The sequence below is a fragment of the Triturus cristatus genome, chromosome 4_1 (genome assembly GCF_964204655.1).
Source record: "Triturus cristatus chromosome 4_1, aTriCri1.1, whole genome shotgun sequence".
Lineage (NCBI taxonomy): Eukaryota > Metazoa > Chordata > Amphibia > Caudata > Salamandridae > Triturus > Triturus cristatus.
This window is the reverse complement of record NC_140585.1, coordinates 914,541,927-914,568,118: the sequence shown is the minus strand read 5'-3', so window position 1 is coordinate 914,568,118 and position 26,192 is coordinate 914,541,927. Positions and strand designations below refer to the sequence as shown.

The window sequence follows — 26,192 nt, the reverse complement described above, 5'->3', positions numbered from 1 at the left end:
AATCCAGCTTTACTTGATCAGAGATCTATGGCCTCATATACTCCTCCTGAGTGAGAACAGTCCTTGCTGCCGGCTCCTGACATCAGTCCTGCATCACACACCTGAGCACAAGTGTAGATTCCATTAAAAGCAATGACTAGATGTGATCATAAGCCTGCTCAGACTAACCCATGGCTGCCTGGAGTGTCCTCGCCCATGTGGATGCTATCAAGAGCACCCTTGGGATCTCACATGTTCCATGTACCGGAACTAATACATACACGCCTTCCTGGTTCACTGTGTCTCAGGTAACTGTTATGTATGTACCACCTTCTCACGTTCCATACCACTACAGAACCATCAAACACAAAACCACTGTAAAATACCCCTCCATGTTAGCAGTCTTGGCATGTTCCCACAATTCCAACTCCCTTTCTACTGACTGGGTTAAATGTGTACTGACTGCAGTGTGAGAAGCTTGTATTGATTGCTGTGGACACTTTTTATCTCAAGTCATCGCAAATCCACACCTTTCAATGGCACCAATTCCATGCACTTCTGTGTAAAGTACTAGGATCTATTTGATACCATGGTATCCCGACTGGGATAATGGTCAGAAGAAAGAGTTAACATGCAACATTTTAATACCACAATGTAAGGCTTGTCTCATGACAACAAGGTGCCTGAAGGAGTGTGTACAGCTTTGTAGTAGGAATACAGAACATAACTAAACCTGGAAGAGCAGTCTTTAGTTCGGGCTCGAGAGCCTAGCTCAAAAACAGAGACACAATGTACTATAAGATTTACTTAGAACAACAGCATCTATTTCAGACCCTATGTGACAGCATGCCCATGTGTAGCTCCAGCACCTCACTCAATCTTTGGCTCCAATGTCAAATCTAAGGTAAAGGTTGGTATCTGGTTCTCAGATTAAACTCTCATAGGTCATGTTTCGAATGGAAATGTCTTGCTTTGTAAAATGATTCATGCATTACAAGTACTGCCACACTAAGATCAGAAACAAATTCAGCCCTTTACTGTGCTTTACTGAATGTCACCAAATACAGAGACTGCATAGAACAAGTAATGTATAGTAGAGTAAAAGCATACACCAGTAACATTTACAGCCCGCTTGCTCTGATGGGCCTTCAATCTACTTCATGCGGTGTATCGGAGATCTTTATAAGGCTCCTCTCCTCAATAGGTCATGTTCTGTTATCAAGTGTTGGAACAGAATGTAGCTGTCACTGGTGTGATACGATAGTGGCATTACTTTGTCTAAGAGTGATTGGAGGCCAAAGTCTACATGAGTGGTTGGAGAAGTGTGTAAGTAGAGAGAGTCCACTGCAGAAGGAGTGGGGTTTGTTGTGTGATTGTCAAACTTGTGATTCAATTGTGTTGCAGCAGATTAGCTGCAGCAGTCAGTGTAGGGATGAGATGCAAGGGTGGTTAAGGGAGTGTGATCTGACTGGAGGAACAGAGGTTGTCAGAAATCCTAAGTCGTTTTGTCCCCACCACTTTAGTCATGTGGCAAATGTGCAGAGGTTCAACGCATTCAACATCTGCACGTTCAGATTCCCAGTGTGGCGGCCTAGCCACACTAATAGCAATATACTGTGTACAAATCTCTATGAGATAACATACCATAATAAATCATGAAGAGGGGTAAAGGGCTATTTGATATCGTCACTCGTCCTACAATACCCAATTCTTAGCTTAATGAAATCTTGGTCAATATTTGGAATGGAATGTGCATTGGATCTAGGTTAACCCAGTTAGATTCAGTATGTATAATAGGTGAATGAAGTTCCAGAAATAATGCTGGATATCAATTGTCGTGATACATATGACTTGATTTAGTGAGCATTACAAAAAAAACAAAGAGATTTCAAGCGACACTGGAGTTCAGAAACAACATTTAATAACAATACTCAGTAGTCACCAGTTGCAAGTTGTTAGTTGTTCAGCCAACACATGTTTCGCCCTAGCAACGTGTGCAGGCCTAGGGCTTTTCCAAGGTTCTCCAGAGTCATAAAATATTAATAGTTTAAATCTTGTTATTTTGTGGATAAGGGATTTCAATGCGGTCATAAAGTGACTATGTTAGGTGCCTGTATGCAGCTGAGATGACTAGGTCCCACTAAGGAAAATTGCATTCATGATGCTCCTTTAAAATATATTAAAGCAGGTCCAAATAATCTATGGTTCCTTTGAGGGGTAAAACGAGTCTGTACATAGTAACAGTGACAAAGAAAATCCAGCTTTCTCAATTTTCATAGATGCGTACGTGTCCACACCACATGAGATTTCTTTTGTTGGAGACCCGATCACTTGATGGAGAATCCCTTCCACCTCTAAACATGTCCTGATTCATATCTGTCTGTGATCTGTATTGCTCAAAGGATTCTCTTGACCGTATTTATCATATACAAACTTGTTTTACCCCTTGAAGGAGCCACAGATTATTTTGACCTGCTTTACTAAAATACAGAAACATGAGTTATTACAAAGAAAATGCATGTGTTTCTTTCCCTCAGTCATACTTAGTCATCTCAGCTGCATAAAGATACCCATCATATTTTCCTTATGACCTCATTAAAATCCCATATCCACGAGATTTAAATTATTAATATCTTACAAATCTGGAGAGCCTTGAAAAAGCCCTGGGCCTGCACTCCTTGATAGGCTGCAACTCGCATTGTCTGAACTAACAACTTGAACCTGATGACTATTGATCATTGTTACTAAATGCTGTTTACGAACTCCAATGCCGCTTGACAACTCTTTGTTTTTCTCTAATGCTCACTAAATCAAGTTTTATAGATTATGACAATTGATGTCCCACATTATTTTGGTACATGCATCCCCCTTTTTTAAATACATAATAAATCATGTTGAAGCATAAGAGATAGGAGTTAGTGTCACCAAACCATATGCATTTTGGGAAAGCAAAAACATGAATATCTCAAGGCAAGTTTGGATAATGTTCCGCATTGTGAGTAAAACATCATCAGTTCCTTGTAACATTCCCACACACCTTTAAAGGGCTAATGTTCCTGTCACGTCGAACTCCTTTCTTTGACTGAGCATTGAAGCTCATGCATAATCAGCTGTTCATGGCAGCCTTCCCAAAACCTTCTGACACACTCACATTCAATGTCTTACCTTAGGTCGGGGGTAACAGGTAACCAGAGGTTGTTCTCCCTCACTGAGGAGATGTTGGGTATGTAGCTGCTGTCAAACATATGCTGTGATGTCCACCTCTGCTCCAGCTGCCTCACAACCTGCAAGGTCACATGTACCTCCCGCGTCACCCAGGTATGCTGCAACCACCAGGAGGGAAGAGGACTGATAGGGGGACAGATACGTTTGATATTGGTTAAGACATCCTTCCCCAGCACATACACCTGCTGTTGAATGAAGAAGTAGAACCTCAAGTAATGAGGGCCATGAAAAAAATAGTTGCACTGGTCTCGGTCATATCCTTCCAGGTTGAAACCAAATACATCAAATCCGTTTTTGTCCATGCCTGATTGGTCATAACCGTAAGTGTTATATCCATTCCTGAAGAGTGGATCAATAACTTCAGCTCGCACTTCGGGAAGCAATGTCCCATCTTTTCTCATCCCAAAAGGGGTCACCTGAGATCTGTTGAAACCGTAGCGGTTGTAGCCAGAAATATCAAATCCGTCCACATCAAAGCCATCTCTGTCAAAACCATTCCTTCCATACCCGTACTGATTCCAGCCCTGCTGGTCAAAACCTCTGCGATCATAGCCCATCATATTATAGCCATGAAGGTCAAATGGTCCATAGTCAGATTCAAACACATGCCCTTCTATCCTATGTTGTTTTGGTCTCACTGTGTAGTTACAGGGTGCTCCAAGAGTGATGGAGACATATCTAGTGCACAGCTGTTGCTGAGCAAGCAAGATGTCATCAGGGGCAACATCAAAAGGCTTCATCTTGATGTAACGTGCATCTGGAGGGTAGCGGGGAAGCCCATCAGGACTTTTTTCCTGCCAAAGGGTCCACAACTTGTCGATGAAGGCATAATGTGAGAGAAAGATGGGGTCATAAGCACTAAAGGGGGATGCCATATGCCCTCCAACCCAAATATGGAAGAGGCTCGAGAGAACCTCTACATGGAAGGAAAACTCTTGGAAAGATTCTTCTGCTAGAATGAGCTGGATGTTGATGGCATCTGGCAGCACTATTGAGGTATTGAATCTTCTGCTGAGACAAGGTTCCCAGTTCTTCCCCAGTAGGAATGGGTGATGTAGGACACAGCCTGACCTTGGGTCCCCATTGCCCCCAAAGAAATTGGCCTGCCACACTACTGATGACTCCAGGGACCCTGAGTCTACAGTCCACTCAAAGTAAGGGATGGCGATGTCACAGGAAGAGACCTTCTGGAGCTCCCTCTCCACCAGCCGCAGAAAGTAGCGATGCCAAGGCAAAAAGGTCAGCCTGCCATTGGCCTGGGGGCAGTACTCTGCTTTCAGTCGGGATAACTCCTCCCACATGTCTGTGCAGATCCCCCAATGTAGAGTTAAGGATGGTAAGAAAGGAAAACAGGTTTTAGAATGCAGAGTGAGCACAGAACAGACAACAACATAACCTCATAAGGTCAGACATGCTTCTCTTATAAACTATGTAAACACTTAGGTAACAACAGATTCATTAGGCCCTTCTGATAGGGCAAAACTATGTTTAGCAAAGTAGCGTGCTCAATCCCTTCCTTAGGCACTTAGGAGAATAGAGTGAAACATTGAACAAATATGTAACATCCAAGGCTAAGGAGTTGTACTCTAGGTAAAAAAATATAAGCTGCATGTCAAAGAAGCGACAAACTGGGAAAAGGATTAACACTGCACATAGGAGTAACACAGTGAGCAAAGGACTGACAGAGAGAAAAAGGAATGACACAGTCAACAAAAGAGAGACACTGAGCAAAGGAGTGACACATTGGGCAATGGAGTGACACACTCAACTAATGAACGATATATTGAACAAAGAAGTGGCACTATCAGCAACAGGAAACAAACATATTGCTCATCATGCAAAAGAAACTTCAAATTATGCTTGTAAGCAAGCTCACCTTCCTTGGCATACAAATCCCGGACAGCTTTCTGATAGATGTTTCGCTCCTCTGTAGTCATGTCTCGGATCTCTTTGCGCTGGCTCACTTGCCTGCAGTTGCATTCCACAGCACCAGTGTAACTGCAGAGGCACACCTCACAGCCATGTTCAAAGGATTCCCCAAAGTTGTAGGTTCTTCCTGCATAGGAGCACCCACAGCTTTCACCACAAGCTGTCTCTTCACACTTCTTGCCTGGAGAGAAGCTGACTACTTCATGCCCAGCCACTTTCCCATCCATTGCCTGGCACTGAGACAGTGACAGTGAATCACACTGGTATGTGAACCCCCCACACAACCCCAGGTAGCTGAAGCCATCAGCACCAAGGCCACCACAGTTGAATCCAGCCCGGTTGTACCCATTTCTGTCATAGCCTTCACTGTTAAACTCCATGCGCCCATCATGTTCACCCTTGCGGTTGTAGCCAGTGAAGTTGAAGCCAGTCTCCTTGTGAAAGCCATCTCGGTCATACCCTTGCTGATCAAATCCATACTTGTCAAATTCTCGGCCATCATTAAGTCCACTAAAGATCTGCCCGTTGGGACCAAATAATGCAGGCCCAGATCGGACAGGGTTGAAGACCACTCTCTTTCGCTGATTGCGGTCCACTCCTGAACTGTTGTACCCGTAGCGGTCAAATCCCTCACGGTCATAACCAAAGTGCACTCCACTGACTATCGGGCTGCGGTAACAACAAGCTCCTATCTCGCAACGCCTCTGACACTCTTCTTGACTAAGGAAATTGTTAGCATTACCACCACAGCCGGTGTAGAGAAACTCTATGCAGCGACGGTGTTTAGCACTGTAAAACCAGTGTTGTTTCGGTTGCCGTGAAGATCCGTCGGTGCACTGGCCACCATCTTGAGGCATGGAGCATGTCTGCAGGGTGATAACACAATATAATGACAGTGTCAGAGACTCATCACATTCACTGTAATAATGATGAGAGTGCCTGCCTAAAGGAGGAAGTATAAGTGGAAGGATAATCAGAGAAGAAAGTAAAAGCGCTATTCTAGGAAGTACCACTACATATGACTGTGCTATCTCAGAACATAAATCTATTTAAGTTCTATTGTGAAGCACTAGCTATTAAGCACTTCGAAATAAACCCAATTTAGCTATTATATGGTTTAGCCTCGCGGGGTCTTTCAGAGAAGATCACTCCACTAAATTGGTAAAGAAAGCAGAAAACCATGGCTGACTTCACCTCTCCCTTGTAGGAAGTCTCATTTAGACAGCACAAGCTGATGGATGGAAATTGCAGAACGAATCTTAAACATTGGTAATTCCCCTTGGGCAACAATGCATTATATTACGACTAGCCAATCTACACTTTTACAGAAGGGGCAGCTATAAGCAAATCAGAATATTCCCATCCCAAAATAAGTAATTCAGCCTAAACAGCTAGACCAGGTACCCTCCAACCATGGAACACAATAAAACATGTCTGACCCTCACTGGGCTTCATCAGAGGGGTGCGGCTGAGTCTCTACGAGGCAGCACCTAGGAAGCAGAGTGTATAGATCTTCATCAATGAAGAACATTCTAGGGAGATTCGGCTAGGCGGCATGTTCTAGAGTCTAGACAGTGTTTCTTAGTATCACGATCTAGATCAAGTGTGCCCGATGTCGATCCAGGATGGTTATATCCATGGGAGATTTTCGGGATATCCACAAAGATACATTTACATACAGTGAAACTAAATGGACCTCATTAACGTAGTCATGGTTTAATGAACCTAAAAATCCCACCACCCTGACCTACATTGTGCAACCTGATATTGAACACCCTTTCTCTAGCACAGCACCTAGGAAGCACATTTTACACAGCACCAGCTCTCAAGCTCCTTCTGGACAGCACTACCTCGCACTCGTACTAGGAAGCGCGACGCCAAGGGCCACATCTGCACAGGTGAAGCTATGATGTCTCTTAATGGAGACAAGGGTGTTTTGATTACATGTGGGTGATATGCGGTGGGACTCCGAGAACACAACAGAGGCATTAGACACATTTTGAATCATCTCAGGGTTGACAGTAAACTGTGGAAAGTCCTCTGTGCTTACCTGATACAGCTGTCTGTGGAGGTAGCATTGCTCTCACCTTAGAATACTAAAAATGTTAAGCAACTACAATTTGCTACATGGGGGTGCAGTTATATTGTGCACTCCATGATATACTTGGCAGGAACATTCGCCCGGAAATACAGGCAATGGGGAAATGTGAGCAGTTCTAGGGCATGCTTCTGCTGACAGTTATGAGCTGGATAGCAGTAACCAAAATGGCACTCCCTTAGTTACTATATTATTTTGTGACATTACAAGTGATAAAATAATTTATATAATCCCCACTGATTTATTGTGGGGCCCAAATAGATATAGGGTGTCACTGTTTAAACTCCTGCTTACTACATCTGAAGGTGGTGGAGCTGCCCCGGGCTTTGAAGTGTACTATCTAGCTGCCCAGTTGCAGTGGCTGACAAGTGGTGTGGCGGACTGGATGGCAGGGCATGGAAGGTGATTAATATGATCCCGTCAACGGCAGGAAATTTAAGGATTCTTCTATGGCCTGGGAGAGGGGGAGTAGAGGGAAGAAATCCCCCTGGAGTATTATAACATTGCTGGAATAGGACAGTCGTTTGAATACTACATAATAGGAATAACAGCTAGAGCCAAACAGGGAGGCCCCACACATAGATTTGCTAACTTGGCATTGATTCTCGCCAAACGCACAATAACCATGAGGTGGAAAGACTGGTACAATGAAGTGATCATATGGAGTAAAGCTGAAAGTGCAGAGTTACAGAGGGAAGAACGTAGGGGGGCTGCGAAAAAAACCTATCTCATTAGAATGGAATATGATGTTGGAGGAGTTTATAGCCACAGAGGTACAGTCACTGTAGAAGGGGCAATGTTGGATTGTTAAGGATGCTAACAAAAAGTAGGCAATGCCGAAATATTGACCTTGCAACGCTATATTGTATAATAGGTACCATTTGCTAGATTTATGCCACAAATTATAATTGTTAAGTATACCTATGCTGACTGTCAACCTGAATATATACATGCAGAACTGAGTCTGTGGGGAGGGAGGGGGTGGGAAACATAGTTACACTGGGTTAAGTTGGGAGGAACGCAGGAAGTGACGTAACCCGTTACAGCGCCTATACTGAGTTATGTACATGGCAGAAACGGAATCTTGATGGACACTACAAACCAATGGAAGTATACATATAAAAACTGTTGAATAGTATCAAGGATAATTCATCAACAATAGTACAATTGTTTATTTTATTTCGTGATCCAATCCATAGAATATTAATGGCAATTTAAATAATGTATATCAATGATAGAAGTTGTGATAAAGAGAAAATCAATAAAATATGTTGTTTTTTTTTTAAATCTGCTGGAATAGGCGCCTTCCCAAACGCCAAACACTGGTAGCCTACATGTCAGAGTTTCCTAGGGATAGATGGGGAGCCCTCCTGTGAGGAACAAACTGAGGAGACTTGAAAATATGGAAGGAAAGAGGAGTACTGAGCATGGGGGACCTGAATGGGGGGGCACACACTTAGACTTTGGGAAGTTGAACAAGGAATAGGATTTTCCCAAGGGGCAGTTTTTGTTACAAAGAACGGTTACTGTTGCCATAAAAAAAAAAGAAGGGTGGGAACTGACGAACCTCCCACACACCAGGGTTTGAAGACAACCCTCACTGCTAAAGGGAAGAGCAAAGCCGCTACTCTGTTGTACCGGGCATTGATCAGCCAAATTGCACCTCCCTTAGACACTCAGAGAACGTGAGGCAGTGGATATACAGAGACCTATCTCAGAAGGTACTCACATATGCCACTAAGATAAATAAGAACATACGTTTGAAACTGATTCAGTTTTATTACATACACAGAGCATATATGACCCTGGGGAAGATAAAAACATTCTACCCAACTAAGAGGGCTGCATGCCCTCTCTGAGTGGAACTAGGCCAGAATATATACATGTGGTCTGGAATTGTCCTGAAATAAAGTTCTATTGGAACAAATTAATTCATTTGGTAAATGATGGAACCAATATCACACAAAGGAGGGTCCAAGGGAAATTAGAGACCCTACCGGATTAATTCCCCTATCCAATAAGTCAAAACACACAAATAATCCGAGGTCTAATGAAAGAAAAAAAGAAAAAGAGATATGTCTCTTAAACAGGTTTCTACTACAAAGTGTTTAGATAGAAAAAGAAAGCAAAAGAGTTTTGTAGAAAGAGAAATGATCCTTCATTGTCTCAGGATACCCATCAATCGTCAATGTGATCATTATCATCATTTGGGTTATCCAACCAACCTCCAGTTGTCCTCTTGATCATAGAGGAATGCCAGGTTTATTGTGACCTCTTTCTGGATCATTCACAGAGGGAACAAGGAGGAAAAAAGAACAGCAGTGAAGGACGTTATCTGCTCTTTTATAGAATCACCATATGAAGTGAGTAAGTGCAGTGCGGAAGGAATAAGTGGCTCGGGGTCGCGTAACTAAACACTTTGCATTAGATACCTGTTTAAGAGACATATCTCTTTTTCTTGAGGAGGCGCTAGGTGGCGCACAGCGGAATGGCTGCCTTCGGGTGAAGCTCCCGCAGCCCAGCGACGAAATCCTTCATAATCCTCCCTGACAGTCGACTTTTGCTGCCTGCACGGACCTGTGTGGACGGCCCGACATCCCTACCGCAGCCTGAGCGCTGTTTCATCCTTGGCGGCCCGGCGATATCGGACTGGGGAGCCGCTGCGAGCTGCGCCGGCTGTGGCGGACGTCCCATTGGAGCCGAGACCGGGAGGCTGCCGTAGCGTGAGGCCGGTGCTTCCCACGTGGGCGACAGGCCTCGCCTCCGGATCCGAGGCTGCGGGCGGCGGCCCTGCGGCGTGCCTGCGGGGGTCGCTGTGGCCCACACTGGATACCCCTGGCCGGGGGCAAAGGGACGACCTAGGTGGCAGCGGGGTGCCCGGCGGGCGCTGGCGCTGGTGAGGGGCGCTTCCGGCTGAGGTCATGGCCGCGGCGGCCGCCTTCCCGGCCCTCAACTGATCCTTGCTGCGGCGTGGTGCTGCCTCGCTCGCCCCAGTTTGTGCAGATCTCTCGCCCCCCCCCGCTGGTGCCTGGCTGCCTGCCCACTGGGGGCGATTGACTGACCGACGGATCGGCGGATCGGCGGAGGTGCGGGGCCCGGAGGGACTGCCTGCCTGGTGCACTGATTGCTGGCCCTCCTGCGCCGGAGCCTACATTGTGGAGCCCGCGCTGGGGAGAGACGGGACTGAGCAGGGAGCCATTGGCCTGGAGGCGCTGGACGGCGGTGCGTGCTGTCTCCCCCTGACTGGCGAGTCACGGTTGCGGGACCTACGTGTGGGGCTCGCCTTGGATCCTTCTTCCCCCCGCCTGCCTGGCTCTTCCCTGCTGGCGATCCGCGCAGGGGTCGCCCCGGACGCTCAAGGTGTGGTGCTCCCTGCTGCGGAGGTGAGGGGTACGCTTGGGTGATCGTGATCGGTCCCGGGTGCGGGGGCTGGTCTCCAGCGGGGTCCCACGTAGCAGGTGGAGGGGGTCGAACTGGGTGCTTGTGGTTGATCCTGTGACCCGCTGCACGGTCTGGAGGTTTCCCCCCTCCCCTGCACTGCCGCACTCCCCCTTTGCTTCTTGCCCTCGTGGCCGGACTCGCGGTCCGGACGCGCCCTCGATCCTGCTGTGGGCAGCTTGACAGCGCCGCCATGGGGAAGCCGGACAGTCGTCAGCCTCGCCTCACTTTCGAGCCCAAGAAGCAGACCAGGTCGCAGCCGGAGGCCGCAGCGGGGGGGTCGACGTCGGTGGAGGCCCCACCGGGGGAGGACGTCAAGTCCATATTGCTGGATATGCGGCAAAGTCTAGCGACCATAGTGGACAAAATGGATTCCATGCAATCCCGCATGGACTCGATTGTGCATAAGGTTGACAGCCATGGTGAACGCCTCACAGAGACGGAGAGGCGTATCTCAGACACCGAAGATCGCACAACGGAACTGTCTGCCACTGTGGTGCGCATGGACAAAGTCCTCCACGTAATAGCAGCCAAAAATGAGGAATTGGAAGCGCGCAGTCGGAGGAACAATATCCGTTTAATTGGCATTCCAGAATCGACCCACACGGGCAGGATGGAGGACTATGTGGAGGGTCTCCTGCGAGAGGTGGTGGGCACGGACTCCCTATCTCCTCAGTTCATCGTCGAAAGGGCACACAGATCTCTGGCCCTGAGACCGCCGCAGGGGGCTCCCCCCCGCCCTATTATCGCACGCTTGCTGAACTTCCGTGATCGAGATGTCGCGCTTCGGACGGCGAGGGAGAAGAAGACCCTATCCTACGGCGGCACAGCCTTCACTATATTCCCGGACTTCACCCCGGTGGTTCAGGAGGAGCGGAAGAAATTCGTCCAGGTCAAGCACAAACTGCGAGCTGCACAAATTGACTATGCGCTTCTTTACCCGGCCCGCCTGCGCATCACTCATCAAGGGAAACAAATTTTTTGCACTAAACCCCAACAGGCGGAGGAGTTCTTGAAGCGACTCAAGAAACGTGACCAGGACTGCCCCTCTTCGCCGGCATCAGGATGACGGTGCTGGATCGTTGTCCTGTCGACTCTGAGACTGTTGCTTGTCAGCTGGTAAGGTGTTGCGCGTGTATGCCATTGTGGGACTTGACATGGGGACCCATGGACCTAGCTGTATTCACTGTGAGGGGATGTTAGCGGAGTCCAACACTTCTTTAGCTTGCATTAGACTCTCAGGACTCTATCGTTTCGCTGGGCGCCCTTTTGTCCATGGAGAGGGTCCGGCCCTCGGGCTGGGCGCACTCTTCTGGCTCGAGGGATTACTGTGTATTCACCTAGACTGTCGTCCCAAGGGTATTACCCACTTGACTTTAAGTTTACATGTTGCTCCCATATGGCACTTGCTATAGAGGGGATTTGCTTCGGGGTGGGGGGGAGGGGGACTGTCCAGATAGCATGTTTGGGATGCTGCTGTGGGTGGGGGGTGGGGGGGGGAGTTGGGGATTTGGTGTGTATGCTAGTTTTGAATGGTATGTGGCGATGTTGGCATTGTCTTCTTCACATTGTTCGGGGGGCGGTGGTTGTATTGTATTGCTGTGTTTGAGTCTTCTTCTTTTCCATGAGTGATCCGCAGACACGTAGGGACTCTACTGGGCAGCTTAACTTTTTGACCTGGAATGTGAGGGGCTTGGGAGACCACAGAAAGCGTAGACACGTCCTGGCATACCTGGATAGGCATCACATAGGGGTAGCCTTTCTTCAGGAGACGCACCTGGACCCCTCCAGGCCTGTGTTGTTTGCGTCGCGTTGGGCTGTGCACCGTACCTTCTCATCTTACTCCACCTATTCGCGTGGGGTGGCCATCCTCATTAGGAAACATACCCCTTTTGTGCACATGGGTGAACGGATTGATCGGGAGGGCAGGTATTGTGTGGTCTGGGGGCGCATGGGCGTGGACACGCTAACTTTGGCGTGCTATTATGGTCCTAACACAGATGATCCGTCTTGCCTTCAAACGCTATGGGGAGAGATTTTACGTATCGGTTCCACTTACCTAGTGTGGGGAGGTGACTTTAACATAGCTGTTGACCCCGAGAGGGATAGGGCGAATCCTGGCCCACACCACTACTCCCGCTCGCAGGCATATGTGCATGACCTCCTTACTGAGCGTCATTTGCTGGACACGTGGCGTTCTAGGCACCCGGCGACAAGGGAGGGCACGCACTGGACTGCCGCGCACTCCACGTGGGCGAGACTGGACTATATCCTAGTTTCCCCGGGGCTTGCTCCCACGATAGGCTGGGTAAAACACCTTGCTCGTACATACTCCGATCATGCCCCGGTCCTGCTGAGCGTTGAATTGACTGACCTCGCTGGCTCTCCGATGTCGTGGAGACTGCAGCCAACTGCCCTGCTGGACGACGTCTTCCGGTCCGAAATTGCACAGGAAATTGAGAGCTTCTTCCAGCGCAACGGTGGCACGGTGGATAGTGTTGCAGTGGTGTGGGAGGCTTTTAAAGTCACAATTAGAGGACTGTGCATCTCGAAAGGGGTGGGGGTCCTCAGGGTTCTGCGTAGTACCCTTCGTAAACTCGAGACTGACCTTAAAGACTTGGAGACTGCCCCCACGTTTCACACTGATGCTGGGGCGCAGGCCCGATTCCGCGAACTGTTGTCCGACTATAAAGAAACTGCGGACAGAGAGGTTCGGTTCAGGGGGAAATACTTTCAGGCTCGCAGCTACAGGGAGGGGGAGCGCCCGGGTAAATACCTGGCTGGGCAATCCGGCCGCCTCGTTTTAACAACCAAGTCCTCGAGATCCAGGGTAGCTCGGGGGAGCTCCACAGGGACACCCGGTCTATCATGCAAGCATTCTTTGCTCATTATACTGAACTATACTCCTCCGTTCACACTAAACCGCCGGAGTTGGGTCCCTATTTGGGTGAGATCACATTGGGATGGCTCTCTGATGCACAGAGGAAGTTCCTCATGGCACCGCTTGGGATTGATGAAATTCGTGAGGCCATCATGCAAATGGCCTCAGGGAAGGCCCCGGGACTCGACGGGCTCCCGATCGAGTTTTATAAATCGTACATAGATATCCTTGCCCCGATTTTGAAAGTGGTGTTTGAAGAAGCCCACACGCTGGGGAAACTTCCCCCTACCATGAGAGAGGCCTTGATTACCTCCCTCTTGAAGCCGGGCAAACCGGCGACCTCCCCTGACTCCTACCGGCCTCTGTCCCTCCTTAACTGTGACGCAAAGATCCTCTCTAAAACTCTGGCTAACCGGTTGACGCTCCTTATGGAGGGACTGGTACTCCCGGATCAGTCGGGCTTCATACCAGGCAGGGCAACGTCGCACAACCTGCGCACGCTGTTTGCAACTTTACAGAATGTGGCCCCCAGCCTCCAGATGGTGGCAGTCTTTTTGGACGCGACGAAAGCGTTCGACTCCCTAGAGTGGGATTACCTGGTAGCGGTGCTGCTGACTAGTATGGGTTTTCCCCTGGTTTTCCTGGGCTGGATAGCTATCCTCTACGGTGGCCCCTGTGCCAGGGTCTTAATCAACGGTAGGACATCGGAGCCCTTTGGAATCGCCCGTGGGACCAGGCAGGGGTGCCCCTTATCCCCTCTCTTGTTTGCGCTGGCACTGGAGCCCCTCGCCTCGAGGTTGCGACAGCGTCATCAACACAGGGCACTGTTTTGCGAGCAGCGGCAGCTTCTGCTGTCGCTTTACGCAGATGACATTACTTTGTATGTGCGTGACCCCCAAAATAACCTGAACCCGCTACTCCGGGAATTCATAACGTACGGAGAGATGTCGGGCGTACGAATCAATTGGTCAAAGTCTCAGATCCTCCATCTGACGGATGGATGTCGGACGTTCTCACTTGACTATCCCATAGAATGGTGTGAGTCTGACGTAAAATATCTCGGCATTAAGATTTCTCGTGATAGGGAGGAACTGATGCGATCAAATTATGGTACGGCGTTGACACACGTCTCCTCCTGTGTGGACCGCTGGATTACGCTCCCCCTCTCGATGGCAGGACGTGCCGCCTTGATTAAGATGGTAGTGCTCCCTCGCCTTTTATATTTGTTTATGAACATTCCCTTCCCTCCGGGCCGGCATTTTTTCACTCGCTTACGCTCGGAATCGATTCGGCTTGTGTGGGGTGGGAAGAGACCTAGGCTGAAGTGGGCTGTGATGACCTCTCCCTACTCGCGGGGGGGTTTGGATATACCGGACCTGGAGTTATATTATTATTGCGCTCAAGCGCACTATGCGTTTTACTGGTTCCACCCCGTTGCATTTATGCCCCTCCTCTGCCCCTGCGCGGCCTGCTGTATAGTACTCTCCCTCATAATACCACGAATTATAACGCCTTGCGGGGAACAGTGGGGGCGTGGCTGGAGATATCTAAGCGAGTGGCGAGCTCGTTCCTGTACTCGCCCCTCCTCCCCATTGCCTACCACCCGCAGTTGCCCCTTCTACAAGAGAGATTGTTCCAAGATTTGATTCGCAAATTGGGGATTCAGAGGTGGGGAGATCTATTCTCTGCTGGGCGCTTCCGCGACCGGGAACACTTCTTCGACGGGCACACGCCTACCCCTCTGGAGCTTTTCACCTACATGAGACTGAGGCATAGAATGCGGTCCATATTGCAGACATTTCCGGCGGAGCCCGAAATCACTGGTCCATTGCATAGAGTCCTACAGGCGTCCTCGCCCTCCCACTTGGTCTCCATACTGTACCACACAGTTCGCTCTGACACTGCACTTGACACTTCACGGGCCCGTGGGGAGTGGGAGCGGGAGTTGGGGCTGGAGCTGGGGGACGACAGGTGGTCGTATTGTTGCATACAGACAGAGCAGATTTCTGCGAGCAGTAGACACTGTGTCATTCACTTTAAGTTCCTGAACCGCCTGTACTGCACACCGGTCACCAAGTACAAATTTCAGCTGCAGAACTCGGATAACTGCGGGAGGTGTCGTGCCCCTCATGCAGACTTTCTACACTTATCCTGGGATTGCCCTGCAATTCAGACCTACTGGACCCAAGTGTACTCTGCCGTTTCGCGGATGGTGGACCTGGCCCTTGAGCCCGAACCGGTGCAGGCGCTATTGGGTTATACCAAACATATCCCGCGAGCGAGCCGCAAGTTTGTCACAACGGCATTGCTGTTGGCGAAACGGCGTATAGCATGCTGGTGGGGTAGGGGGAGGGCCCCGAAATTTAAGGAATGGCTTAAAGACCTTGTCTACTGCCAAGAGCAGATACTGACATATTCTGACCTGCTCCCTGCTCGATCCCGTCCTGCTGATGTTTGGGGACCATTACAATGTTACCTGCTGCAATACCCGGGAGCCCTGACGGAGGATGCTCCCCCTCCGGCCCATGACGACACTACTTCTGGTGCTCTTGACGCACATCCTGTGCAAGGTGACGGATGAACTGTTGCAGAACTGTGGGGGTGAGGGTTGTGTTCCCATGTCCCCTGGCTTCCCCTTCTCCCTGGGCAGCCACTCTGATCCCTCTTCCACGATCCCCATGCCGGGTTGATTGGTTTGCAGGCCTGTTACACGTGATATATGGGTAGCGGTCACGCCTTGGGTGAGGTATAATGCATGGGGGAGCTCCACCCGCGGGCCCCCCACGTCTACATTTAACGCTTAACTTGTGTATTGCTCTGCTGCCAGCTGTTCATGCCCCCTGTCCCTGCGCCAAGACTCATGCTACTTTATGTGTTTGTTGTAAAGAAGACACTCTGAAGCGTGTGAAGTTCAAGCGTCTTTATTCTGTCATCCACTCTCCGCTACTGACAGCCTGTTGAACATTCCAAGGTGAACTCTCAAGGACCGTCCCAAGAGGGAGGAAAGGCGGGGGAGGAGAGGAAGCTACCACTGGGAGAAGAAACTGGAAAACACGTCAGGGAAGGTAACAAGGGAAAAGGAGAGAGATTACAACACATCTCCCTTCGTAGGGAAAGGAAACAGGGGGAAAAGGACGAGGTGAGCGGGGGAGGAGAGGAAGCTACCACTGGGAGAAGAAACTGGAAAACACGTCAGGGAAGGTAACAAGGGAAAAGGAGAGAGATTACAACAGTGTTGCTGTTCACGTGCCCCCCGGACACGCAATGGATGTGCTGCTGTGATGATTTCGAACTTGAAATGCCACTGAATATCGCTTATGGTTATTGTATGATTGTAATGTTTTGGTAAAAATTCAATAAACAAAGTTTAAAAAAAAAAACATATCTCTTTTTCTTTTTTTCTTTCATTAGACCTCGGATTATTTGTGTGTTTTTAAATGATGGAACCAAACAGGGCATTACGACCACCCTTGAAACTTGTTTGCTGGGAATATACCCATGCCACAAAAGGAAAAAAGTAACAAGTAGATTGATGTTTATGTATATCCTAAAACATCCTCCTTCTGGACTCGGAACAATCGCATCTGCTACTTTAATAATAAAATCAGTAAAAAAAGAGTTAAAAACAATGGCACTTTGATTAAACTGCATCTTCTGGAACTTGACCAAAAGCCATGTACTATCTATAGCCAGAACATGGCACTCTGGTGCCAGGCTCTGCCTGCTCTAGCTACTAGGCTGTTCCAGGCTGCTTCATGCATGGATCCCAGCTAGACTGGTTCTGGCAGCTGAGATCCACTGCCCTTCAATCTGCTGCACAGCACTACTACCTGCTTTCCTGATCTGCATAATGAAGATGATAGTCTAAATCAACACCTCGTCATGGATGTGTCATGGAGAGGGGTGCTGCTCGGTGGAGCCCTGCTGCAGGGCATGCTGTGGGAGAGGGCGGACAGTCACTGCTCTGCCTGGGCAGTGGCCTTACCTGCAGCCGAGGCTTCTCACACAGGAGGCCCGTGAACGTCAGCGGGCACTGGCACGTGAATCCCCGGGGATGCTGCAAGGTGTCTGGGCGGGCAGGTTGGCACTGCCCTCCGTTCAAGCAAGGGCTGGAGGTGCAGGGATCTAGAGGAAAAACAGACAGCTTAAAACCAACAAGTGACACGCAAGTGCAAATTCAAACAACACCACTGCCAAGGCAAGTGATGGAAGTGTTTCCAACTGCATTAATTTATTTATGACAGACTACAGCGCTAGCGTGAGCAAAAAGAGTGGATGTAGTGCTGAGGGGAGAGTCAGGGTTCAATTTACATCACAAGTGAAAAAAGTGCATGATTCTAGACTCGCCATCAGCGGCAGGTCCTGTCATGTTGGTTGAGCATGAAGAAAGTTCTCTGATTTGTTCCTCCAGTGTTGGATGGAGGCAGATCTTTTGAGCCTTAAATGCCACTAAAATGTTTGCCTTACCTCACTTGAAAATACTTGCGATTCCTTAATAAGCTTGCCTCTGGTGTTCTGGCTTACTTGCTTAGCCATGTTCAACTGTGGGGCCAATTGCACTTCTCGGTTTTTGCCATGGCTGCAGTGGAATGGGGGTGCCTTACAGCAGCATAAGCATGATGTCCATAGCGCTGGTCATTAACTCTTTGGGTGGTATTTTCATAGGTTATGGGGCAATTGTGGTGCCGCAGAACATTACTAGCATGAGGTTTATCAATGCTTCTCATTGAGTATACAGGTAGTATTTTCATAGGCTGTAGGGCAGTTGTGGGACCATTGCCAGCAGGAGGTTCATAAACCTGGTCATTGAGTTTTCAGGTAATAATTTCATAGACTGTGCTTCAATTGTGGGACCATACACGATTGCCATTGTGAGGCTTGTTATGATGGGTGTTGCGCATTCTGGTAGTATTTGTATTGGTTGAACGGCAATGGGGGTGTCATAAAGCATTAAAAGTAAGTAGGCCGAGGTGCAGAATTTTGTTCTTTGAGTCTGCTTGTCATATTTTCAGTAGCTGGGGGACAAACGAGTGTCCTTAAATATTGCAGCTGGGAAGGCTGGGACGAAGTTCTAAATGTTGGTCGTTGAGCTGATAGTATTTCTATTTTAGAAGAGTTAGGGCTCAGGCAGTTTGCCTCCATCCAACGCTGGAGTTATGAAAGGTGATCTTATGAGCATGAGTCAATGATGAGCTCCTTAAGATTTTCAAGAGTTTCATGTGTTCCAAGTATGTCTAGAGGTCTGCCGTGAGGAGGTCTAGGAGATATAAAGAGTTGTAATTTAAAATTTGACGAGTATTGTTGAGAGCGTTGAGGCCAAAGGGAATATGTAAGTAGTGTGATAAACAAATGTTTGTGTAGTTGACTTCCTCAGAAAGAATTCAGCAAATCTCTTAGTGGTTAAAGACGAAAATCATATTTGGGTTACTTTTGTAGCTTTTCTTGGCTTCTTTGATTCTGTAGAGTCCAAGTTGACGATCACTCTGTACAAGGCCTTCAAATATCATTTCAAGAATCCATTTCCTGGTACTGATTTCAGAGTCTTTTCAGGAACGACTTTTGTGCCCTTGGCGAGCGCCTCTGAAGTATGCCTTTAATGAATCCCATCTACCATAAAAAAAGTAGTTCTGCCTGCTAGACAGTCTAAGGGATTCAAGCTCCCTGAGGCAACCCTTCTGTTAGAGTAGCAGCTTTTACACATCCAGAAGAATCTATCGTAAGTGCTTAACAAGGGCCCTTGAGTGAGTTTATCTGTATAGACCGCACTACAGATGGAGTCACCTACAGGTTCTTGTAGAAAAGCACGGTCTGGAATAGAAGACTCTGGAATGCCCTGATGTGAGGTCATTGGAAACTAAGGTCGCCAGCAGCTGGGTGAGATTCTTGCAAGATCCGTCAGTGAAGATGAACCTGTCCATGGGGGTAGAAGGAGCAGCCGCACCACACGCAGTGTCAATCATTGTCATCTCTGCTGAGTGCCAACTGAGAAGCCATTTGCAGTGCTGTTTTCTGTTTGCAGCTGATCATGTGATTGGAAAGTAAACCGAGGACACGTTTACATTACTGGGAAGTGCCCAAGCAGCCAAACTGTATAGAAGTTCAATCACTGACATCCAGGTAAGACCAAACAGGCGACTAAGAGATCAAAGGTCCTCCATCCCTGCCCCACACCCACAGATCTCCTGAGATATCCAAAGTGGTCCAATATGGATCTGCAAATTATTAAAGTGTATCAAGAAGCAAAGCTAGCAAGCCAACCTGCCAGACAGTCTTTCGGGACCACAGCTGTAAATATCTGAATGGTGCTGAAGCAAGCAGCATAGCTCAGTGTGCTGATAATATCACAGCTGCAGAGCAACATGAATGTCATAAGGGAAGTGTGAAATTCGCAAGATTTGTTTTGCGGAATGACTGCAAAATTGAGTAGCAGTTCTTCTAGTCATTAAAACAGGGCCTGGGGTGTGCCTGCCATTCATACCCCTAAAGTGGTACGTATAAATTAATCTTTTAACTTTTATTACACTTTATTCCGACAATTGCCATAAAAGCAGATATAACAATAAGTTAAAACAGTAAAATCATTAGATCATTAAAGTCCTTGAAATCATAGCATATAAAATAGTTTAAAAAGGGACATAAGTATAAGAACTAGCAGCATTTAGGGGAGACTTCGCAACAATTTAAAGTATGTGACAAAGTTCATTTCAGAGCTCTTAGACATAATTTGCATTGTAACATGCGCTGGAAGTCTATATTCAGAAGTAGCCTATAGTTTATAAAATCATGGGAAACTGCAAAATACAACATAAGAACACACAGGTTCTTATGTTATAGGTGGGCACTAGGCATTAAGCAGCAACAGGTCAACCCTTTTCTGTTTGTGTCTCCACATATATGTTAGAAAACGAGAAACAGCAAATACAATTGGTTGCTTGGTGTCCACCTTAAGAATCCTAGTTGCAATTGTATAGTCCCAAAGGCTCAGGTTGCACGCAGTGGCAAAATCCACCTCCTCCAAAGTGCATGATATTGCGGACAAAAATACAGGACATGGCCTACAGTTTGCTTAGCCTCAGGGCAAAAAGGACTGCTCAGGTCAGGTTCAGCATCATTGTGGGGATGTTGCCACTTCACAGTAAATGATTGAAGCGGCAAGGTCTAGACGTGGAACTTGATATAAAGAGATCTGGCAGCAGGGGGTTCAATTGTATTCATGTACTCATCCAGACAATAGGTGTCTTTAAATTCCAGAAAAGCAGAGGTCAGGGTACATATTCCACCAGTCCTGTGGGATCTACCACCTGCATGTCTCCAACACAGCTACTTAAGCACAGACTTGGAAATGCCACACAACGTTTACGGCTGGGCCCACATATTTCCACATCCAATATCTTCAAGACTGCGCCAAATATACCTCAACCATGAGATCATTATAGCCCAAGGGAGTTTTAAGATTTTTTCCAGGCCCAGCCGAAAGGACAAGAAGTCTACGAAGGAGCACATCGTCCTCCAAATACAACAGGGGTCTGAGTTTTATTATGAGGGAAAGAGGTCAAATGCCAAGGGCTAATCGGAGTGGCACTAGTGGAGCACTGGCAGAAATGTTGGTGAGAGTTCGGAGATAATGATTGTTTGTCAGTTCCTTATCATTGACATTGTCCTGCCCCCAAAGATCCCCACCATCTAGAGACCACAACAGAGCGTGCAGGTTGTAAATTTGCAATGCAGGTGTTATTTGGCGAAAGCTACCCCTTCGAGGTACTCGGGGATACCACCAGTATAGTGTTCTAATCTGAGATTACACTTTTAGATCTGGGGTGAGCAGCCGAAATGTTCATTGAGGGTGAGCCCTAGATATTCAAAGGTACGGACCCTCTCCAGTGGTGAGCCATTAAGGACTGGATGTGATCTAGCCTTCTGGCAAGGATTCAATACTATATATTTTGTTTTGTTAAGATTGATATCCGCCCTCTCTGCTTGCAGAAGACACCAAACTGGCCCAACAAATTTTGGATACCCAATGGGGCTCTCGAGACCAGTAAGGTGTCATCTGTAAACAGGAGCGCCGGGACCTTCCTGTTTGCCAGACGCGGGGCATCGTGCTTGCACTGCTCTAGAGAGGTGACCAGGTCATTAATGTATAGCAGGAACAAGGTGAGGGCTAAGACACATCCCTGTCTCACCCCCGGGACACTGGAATAGGGTCTGTCAACTCCCCAGCAGGGCCACACCTGACCTGCCCTGAGCACATGAGTCAGATATTTCGGAACTCCTATGTTAGTTAGAACTGCCCACAAGCACTCCTTAGGAACTAGGTCATAAGCCAACCGCAGGTCGACAAAGATGACACAGAGGCACACACCCTCCGATGTGACATAATTCCAGTCGATTAGTTGCAATTGGAGCACTTGGTCAAGGGTGCTTGGCCCAGCCCTGAATCTAGCTTGGAGTAGGGTCGGCACGCCTACGTCCTCAATCCAGGCCTGTAGCCTGCTCAACAGAATGCGACTAGAGCGCTTCTGTGACCTGTCGATAGGACTGACAGGGCGGTAATTCGATGGGACAGACCTAAAGCCCTTCCTTCTTATAATTCGGGAAAATTTCAGCTCATGACCAAGTCCGTGGCACGAGGAGCCCAATCATGATATTATTGAAAAGAAGCGCAAAATAAGGGCACAAAATCGCCTTCTCGGCTTTGAATAAGTCCGCAGGCACCTTATCAAGTGGCGCTGAAGCGTGTAGCATAGCTCAGTGGGCTGATAATATCTAAGCTGCAATGCAACTTGAATGTCATAAGGAGAATGCGAAATTCGGGTGCTTTCTTTTCGCAGAATTACAACAAAATTGAGTGACATTTCTTCTACTCATTAAAACGGGGTCGGGAGTGTGCTTGGCGTTCACCCCCCCCCCCCCCCCCCCAAAGTGGTGCGCATTAATTTATCAATAATATGCATTAATTCTCTCTAAGCAGGGTGATGACAAACACGAAGGGTCAGAAGGCTCTACATGCTCTGTAAAAGACAGAGGCCTCTGTTGTGAACAGGAAACTCCCGCCTCACCCCTCTTCACATTTAAATAATGAGTTTTCCTTTCTGTTGGAATAACACGCACTCGTACATTCCAGGGCAAGAATTTTAATAGGGTCAAAGTCCTTTCTTCCACTCTGTGCAATATTTAATCTCAGCAATATCAAATACCAGAATGCTTGTGCAGGCAGCCGTGACCTCTGACCCTCGAAAGAATGAAGAGTTTAGGATTTCTCTAGAAGTACCTCCGTGCCACAGCTCCGCTTGCAGCTCTAATAAACGAATTTTTATGTTGCTCTCCCGCGGTGTCCGACTCCTCAGGCAATTCCCACACTATTTATTGAGATTTTAGATCGCGCCATACAGTGCTGCTCCTCCCCGTTTGGCCACTTCAAAGCACTGTGCGATTATAACAGCGTGTATACAAAGGCACAGCCGGGGGCGCAACAATAAATCTGGCGGAGGGGGGGTCACAATCCAATATTTTTCACACCACAGCACAGCCCCTAGTTTTGTGGGGGCAGTTGTAGAGGATGCAGAAGCGTTCCATTTTAGGACTTTCCCAGCAGCACCTGAAGTTCAATTCTACCTGTAGGCGCGCTTGAGCTCAGTGTGTTGCACACCAGTGTCCGGCCTCGTTGACCGCATAGGTGTGCGGTTGCGGAGAGTCGGTTGCGGAGACTCGGTTCCTATTGGCGCATAGAGAGGTGTTAAATCCTGAAGGTCAGGTCGGACTGTTCTTTTTTCCGTCGGGCATTTCCCTGGTGGGTCGGATCCTTTAGAGCCCGGTTTTTGAAGGCAGAGAAGCTGACCCTTTGCCCCGGTAGACACACACAACGTGTAATATTTAGAAACACTGTGCAATGTCCTCTTTCCAAACACACCACTCTCCTCCCTCTCTTTCTCCACCCCAGCCTCCAAACTGTCCTGTGACATGTGGCTGACCTGCCCCTGTCCCCAGTCCGCCAGCCTTAAAAGAACTGGGCTATCAGGCTCTCCCGCGAGTCCCAGAGCGCCAAACTGCATCTGCACGACTGCCAAGGTCAAGGTATAAAAGGGGGACCCCGACCTCTAGTGGGAAGGGGGTGCATTCTGCCCTAGGCCGAAGAATATCCGTGTGACGTGGGAGACGCAGAGGCCCCGCAGGGAGGGGCACCACTTTGGCGCCACTGCTAAAAGCCAGCAGAAGCCACATGAACGAGACATGGTGCACGAGTTAGAGACGAACAGAGGGAACATATGCCAGCATCCCTCACTGACAGCCCAGGAGAGGCACCTGCGTGATAATGATCAGACCCCGTCACAGGATCACCCCTCCCCCACCTAACCTAAATGACAGAGGCAGGGCATTGTATGTCATTAGCAGACCAGAGACCCTCCTCAGTGCGCGTCACCGGGAGGCCGCGGTGCTCTGCTATCTGTGGGCGCGGCACACCTGCGCACACCTCCAGACAAAGGAACCACTATCAACGCAATCACGAGGGCCAATCAAAGAAGACGCCGAGGCGCACCTGCAAGGTCCCCCAGGGAGCGTCACGCAAGAAGATGGGGGCGGGGGTATTCGCAACACAATCCTCCTCGTTGTCTGCCACAGAGACAGATTACCAGGCTCAGACGTGTGCAGACACTGCACTACGTCTTGTGCGGTGGATGGTTTGTATGTAAGAGATGTTCCTTATCCCGGAGGTGTGCAGACACTGCACTAGGCTCTTGTACAGAAGATGGTTCGTATATTAGAGAAGATCCTAATTCCAGACCAGTGCAGTCACTGCACTAGGCTTTGGCCCTGGGAATGGCAGTCACTGCACTAGGCTTTGGCCCTGGGAATGGCAGACACGGCACCAGGATTTGGCCCTGGGAATGGCAGTCACTGCACTAGGCTTTGGCCCTGGGACTGGCAGTCACTGCACTAGGCTTTGGCCCTGGGAATGGCAGTCATTGCACTAGGCTTTGGCCCTGTGAATGGCAGGCACGGCACTAGGCTTTGGCCCTGGGAATGGCAGGCACGGCACTAGGCTTTGGCCCTGTGAATGGCAGACGCGGCACTAGGCTTTGGCACTGGGAATGACAGACAGGGCACTAGGCTTTGGCCCTGGGAATGGCAGACACGGCACTAGGCTTTGGCCCTGGGAATGGCAGACACGGCACCAGGCTTTGGCCCTGTGAATGGCAGACACGGCACTAGGCTTTGGCCCTGGGAATGGCAGAAACTGCACTAGGCTTTGGCCCTGGGAATGGCAGTCACTGCACTAGGCTTTGGCACTGGGAATGGCAGACACGGCACCAGGCTTGGCACTGTGAATGGCAGACACGGCACTAGGCTTTGGCCCTGGGAATGGCAGACACGGCACTAGGCTTTGGCCCTGGGAATGGCAGACACGGCACTAGGCTTTGGCCCTGGGAATGGCAGACACGGCACCAGGATTTGGCCCTGGGAATGGCAGTCACTGCACTAGGCTTTGGCCCTGGGAATGGCAGTCACTGCACTAGGCTTTGGCCCTGGGACTGGCAGTCACTGCACTAGGCTTTGGCCCTGGGAATGGCAGTCATTGCACTAGGCTTTGGCCCTGTGAATGGCAGGCACGGCACTAGGCTTTGGCCCTGGGAATGGCAGGCACGGCACTAGGCTTTGGCCCTGTGAATGGCAGACGCGGCACTAGGCTTTGGCACTGGGAATGACAGACAGGGCACTAGGCTTTGGCCCTGGGAATGGCAGACACGGCACTAGGCTTTGGCCCTGGGAATGGCAGACACGGCACCAGGCTTTGGCCCTGTGAATGGCAGACACGGCACTAGGCTTTGGCCCTGGGAATGGCAGAAACTGCACTAGGCTTTGGCCCTGGGAATGGCAGTCACTGCACTAGGCTTTGGCACTGGGAATGGCAGACACGGCACCAGGCTTGGCACTGTGAATGGCAGACACGGCACTAGGCTTTGGCCCTGGGAATGGCAGACACGGCACCAGGCTTTGGCCCTGGGAATGGCAGTCACTGCACTAGGCTTTGGCCCTGGGAATGGCAGTCACTGCACTAGGCTTTGGCCCTGGGAATGGCAGTCATTGCACTAGGCTTTGGCCCTGGGAATGGCAGGCACGGCACTAGGCTTTGGCCCTGGGAATGGCAGACACGGCACTAGGCTTTGGCACTGGGAATGACAGACAGGGCACTAGGCTTTGGCCCTGGGAATGGCAGACACGGCACTAGGCTTTGGCCCTGGGAATGGCAGACACGGCACCAGGCTTTGGCCCTGTGAATGGCAGACACGGCACTAGGCTTTGGCCCTGGGAATGGCAGACACGGCACTAGGCTTTGGCCCTGGTAATGGCAGACACGGCACTAGGCTTTGGCCCTGGGAATGGCAGACAGGGCACTAGGCTTTAGCCCTGGAAATGGCAGTCACTGCACTAGGCTTTGGCCCTGGAAATGGCAGACACGGCACTTAGCTTTGGCCCTGGGAATGGCAGACACGGCACTAGCCTTTGGCCCTGGGAATGGCAGACACGGCACTAGGCTCTTGTACAGAAGATGGTTCGTATATTAGAGAAGAAGATCCTAATTCCAGACCAGTGCAGTCACTGCACTAGGCTTTGGCCCTGGGAATGGCAGTCACTGCACTA

The 26,192-nt window shown here is 49.2% G+C and overlaps 1 protein-coding gene across 1 annotated transcript in view; it reads right to left on the bottom strand.

Annotated features, from left to right (window-relative positions):
- KCP (kielin cysteine rich BMP regulator) overlaps positions 1–26,192 on the bottom strand; it is a 496,613-nt gene that overhangs the window by 334,201 nt on the left and 136,220 nt on the right. Inside the window, exons 6-8 of the mRNA XM_085653703.1 lie at positions 17,536–17,675; positions 5,081–5,999; positions 3,145–4,507 (exon numbers count right to left, since the gene is read on the bottom strand). Coding sequence (XP_085509829.1) covers positions 3,145–4,507; positions 5,081–5,999; positions 17,536–17,675 — 2,422 coding nt within the window. The remainder of the gene's footprint in view (positions 1–3,144; positions 4,508–5,080; positions 6,000–17,535; positions 17,676–26,192) is intronic.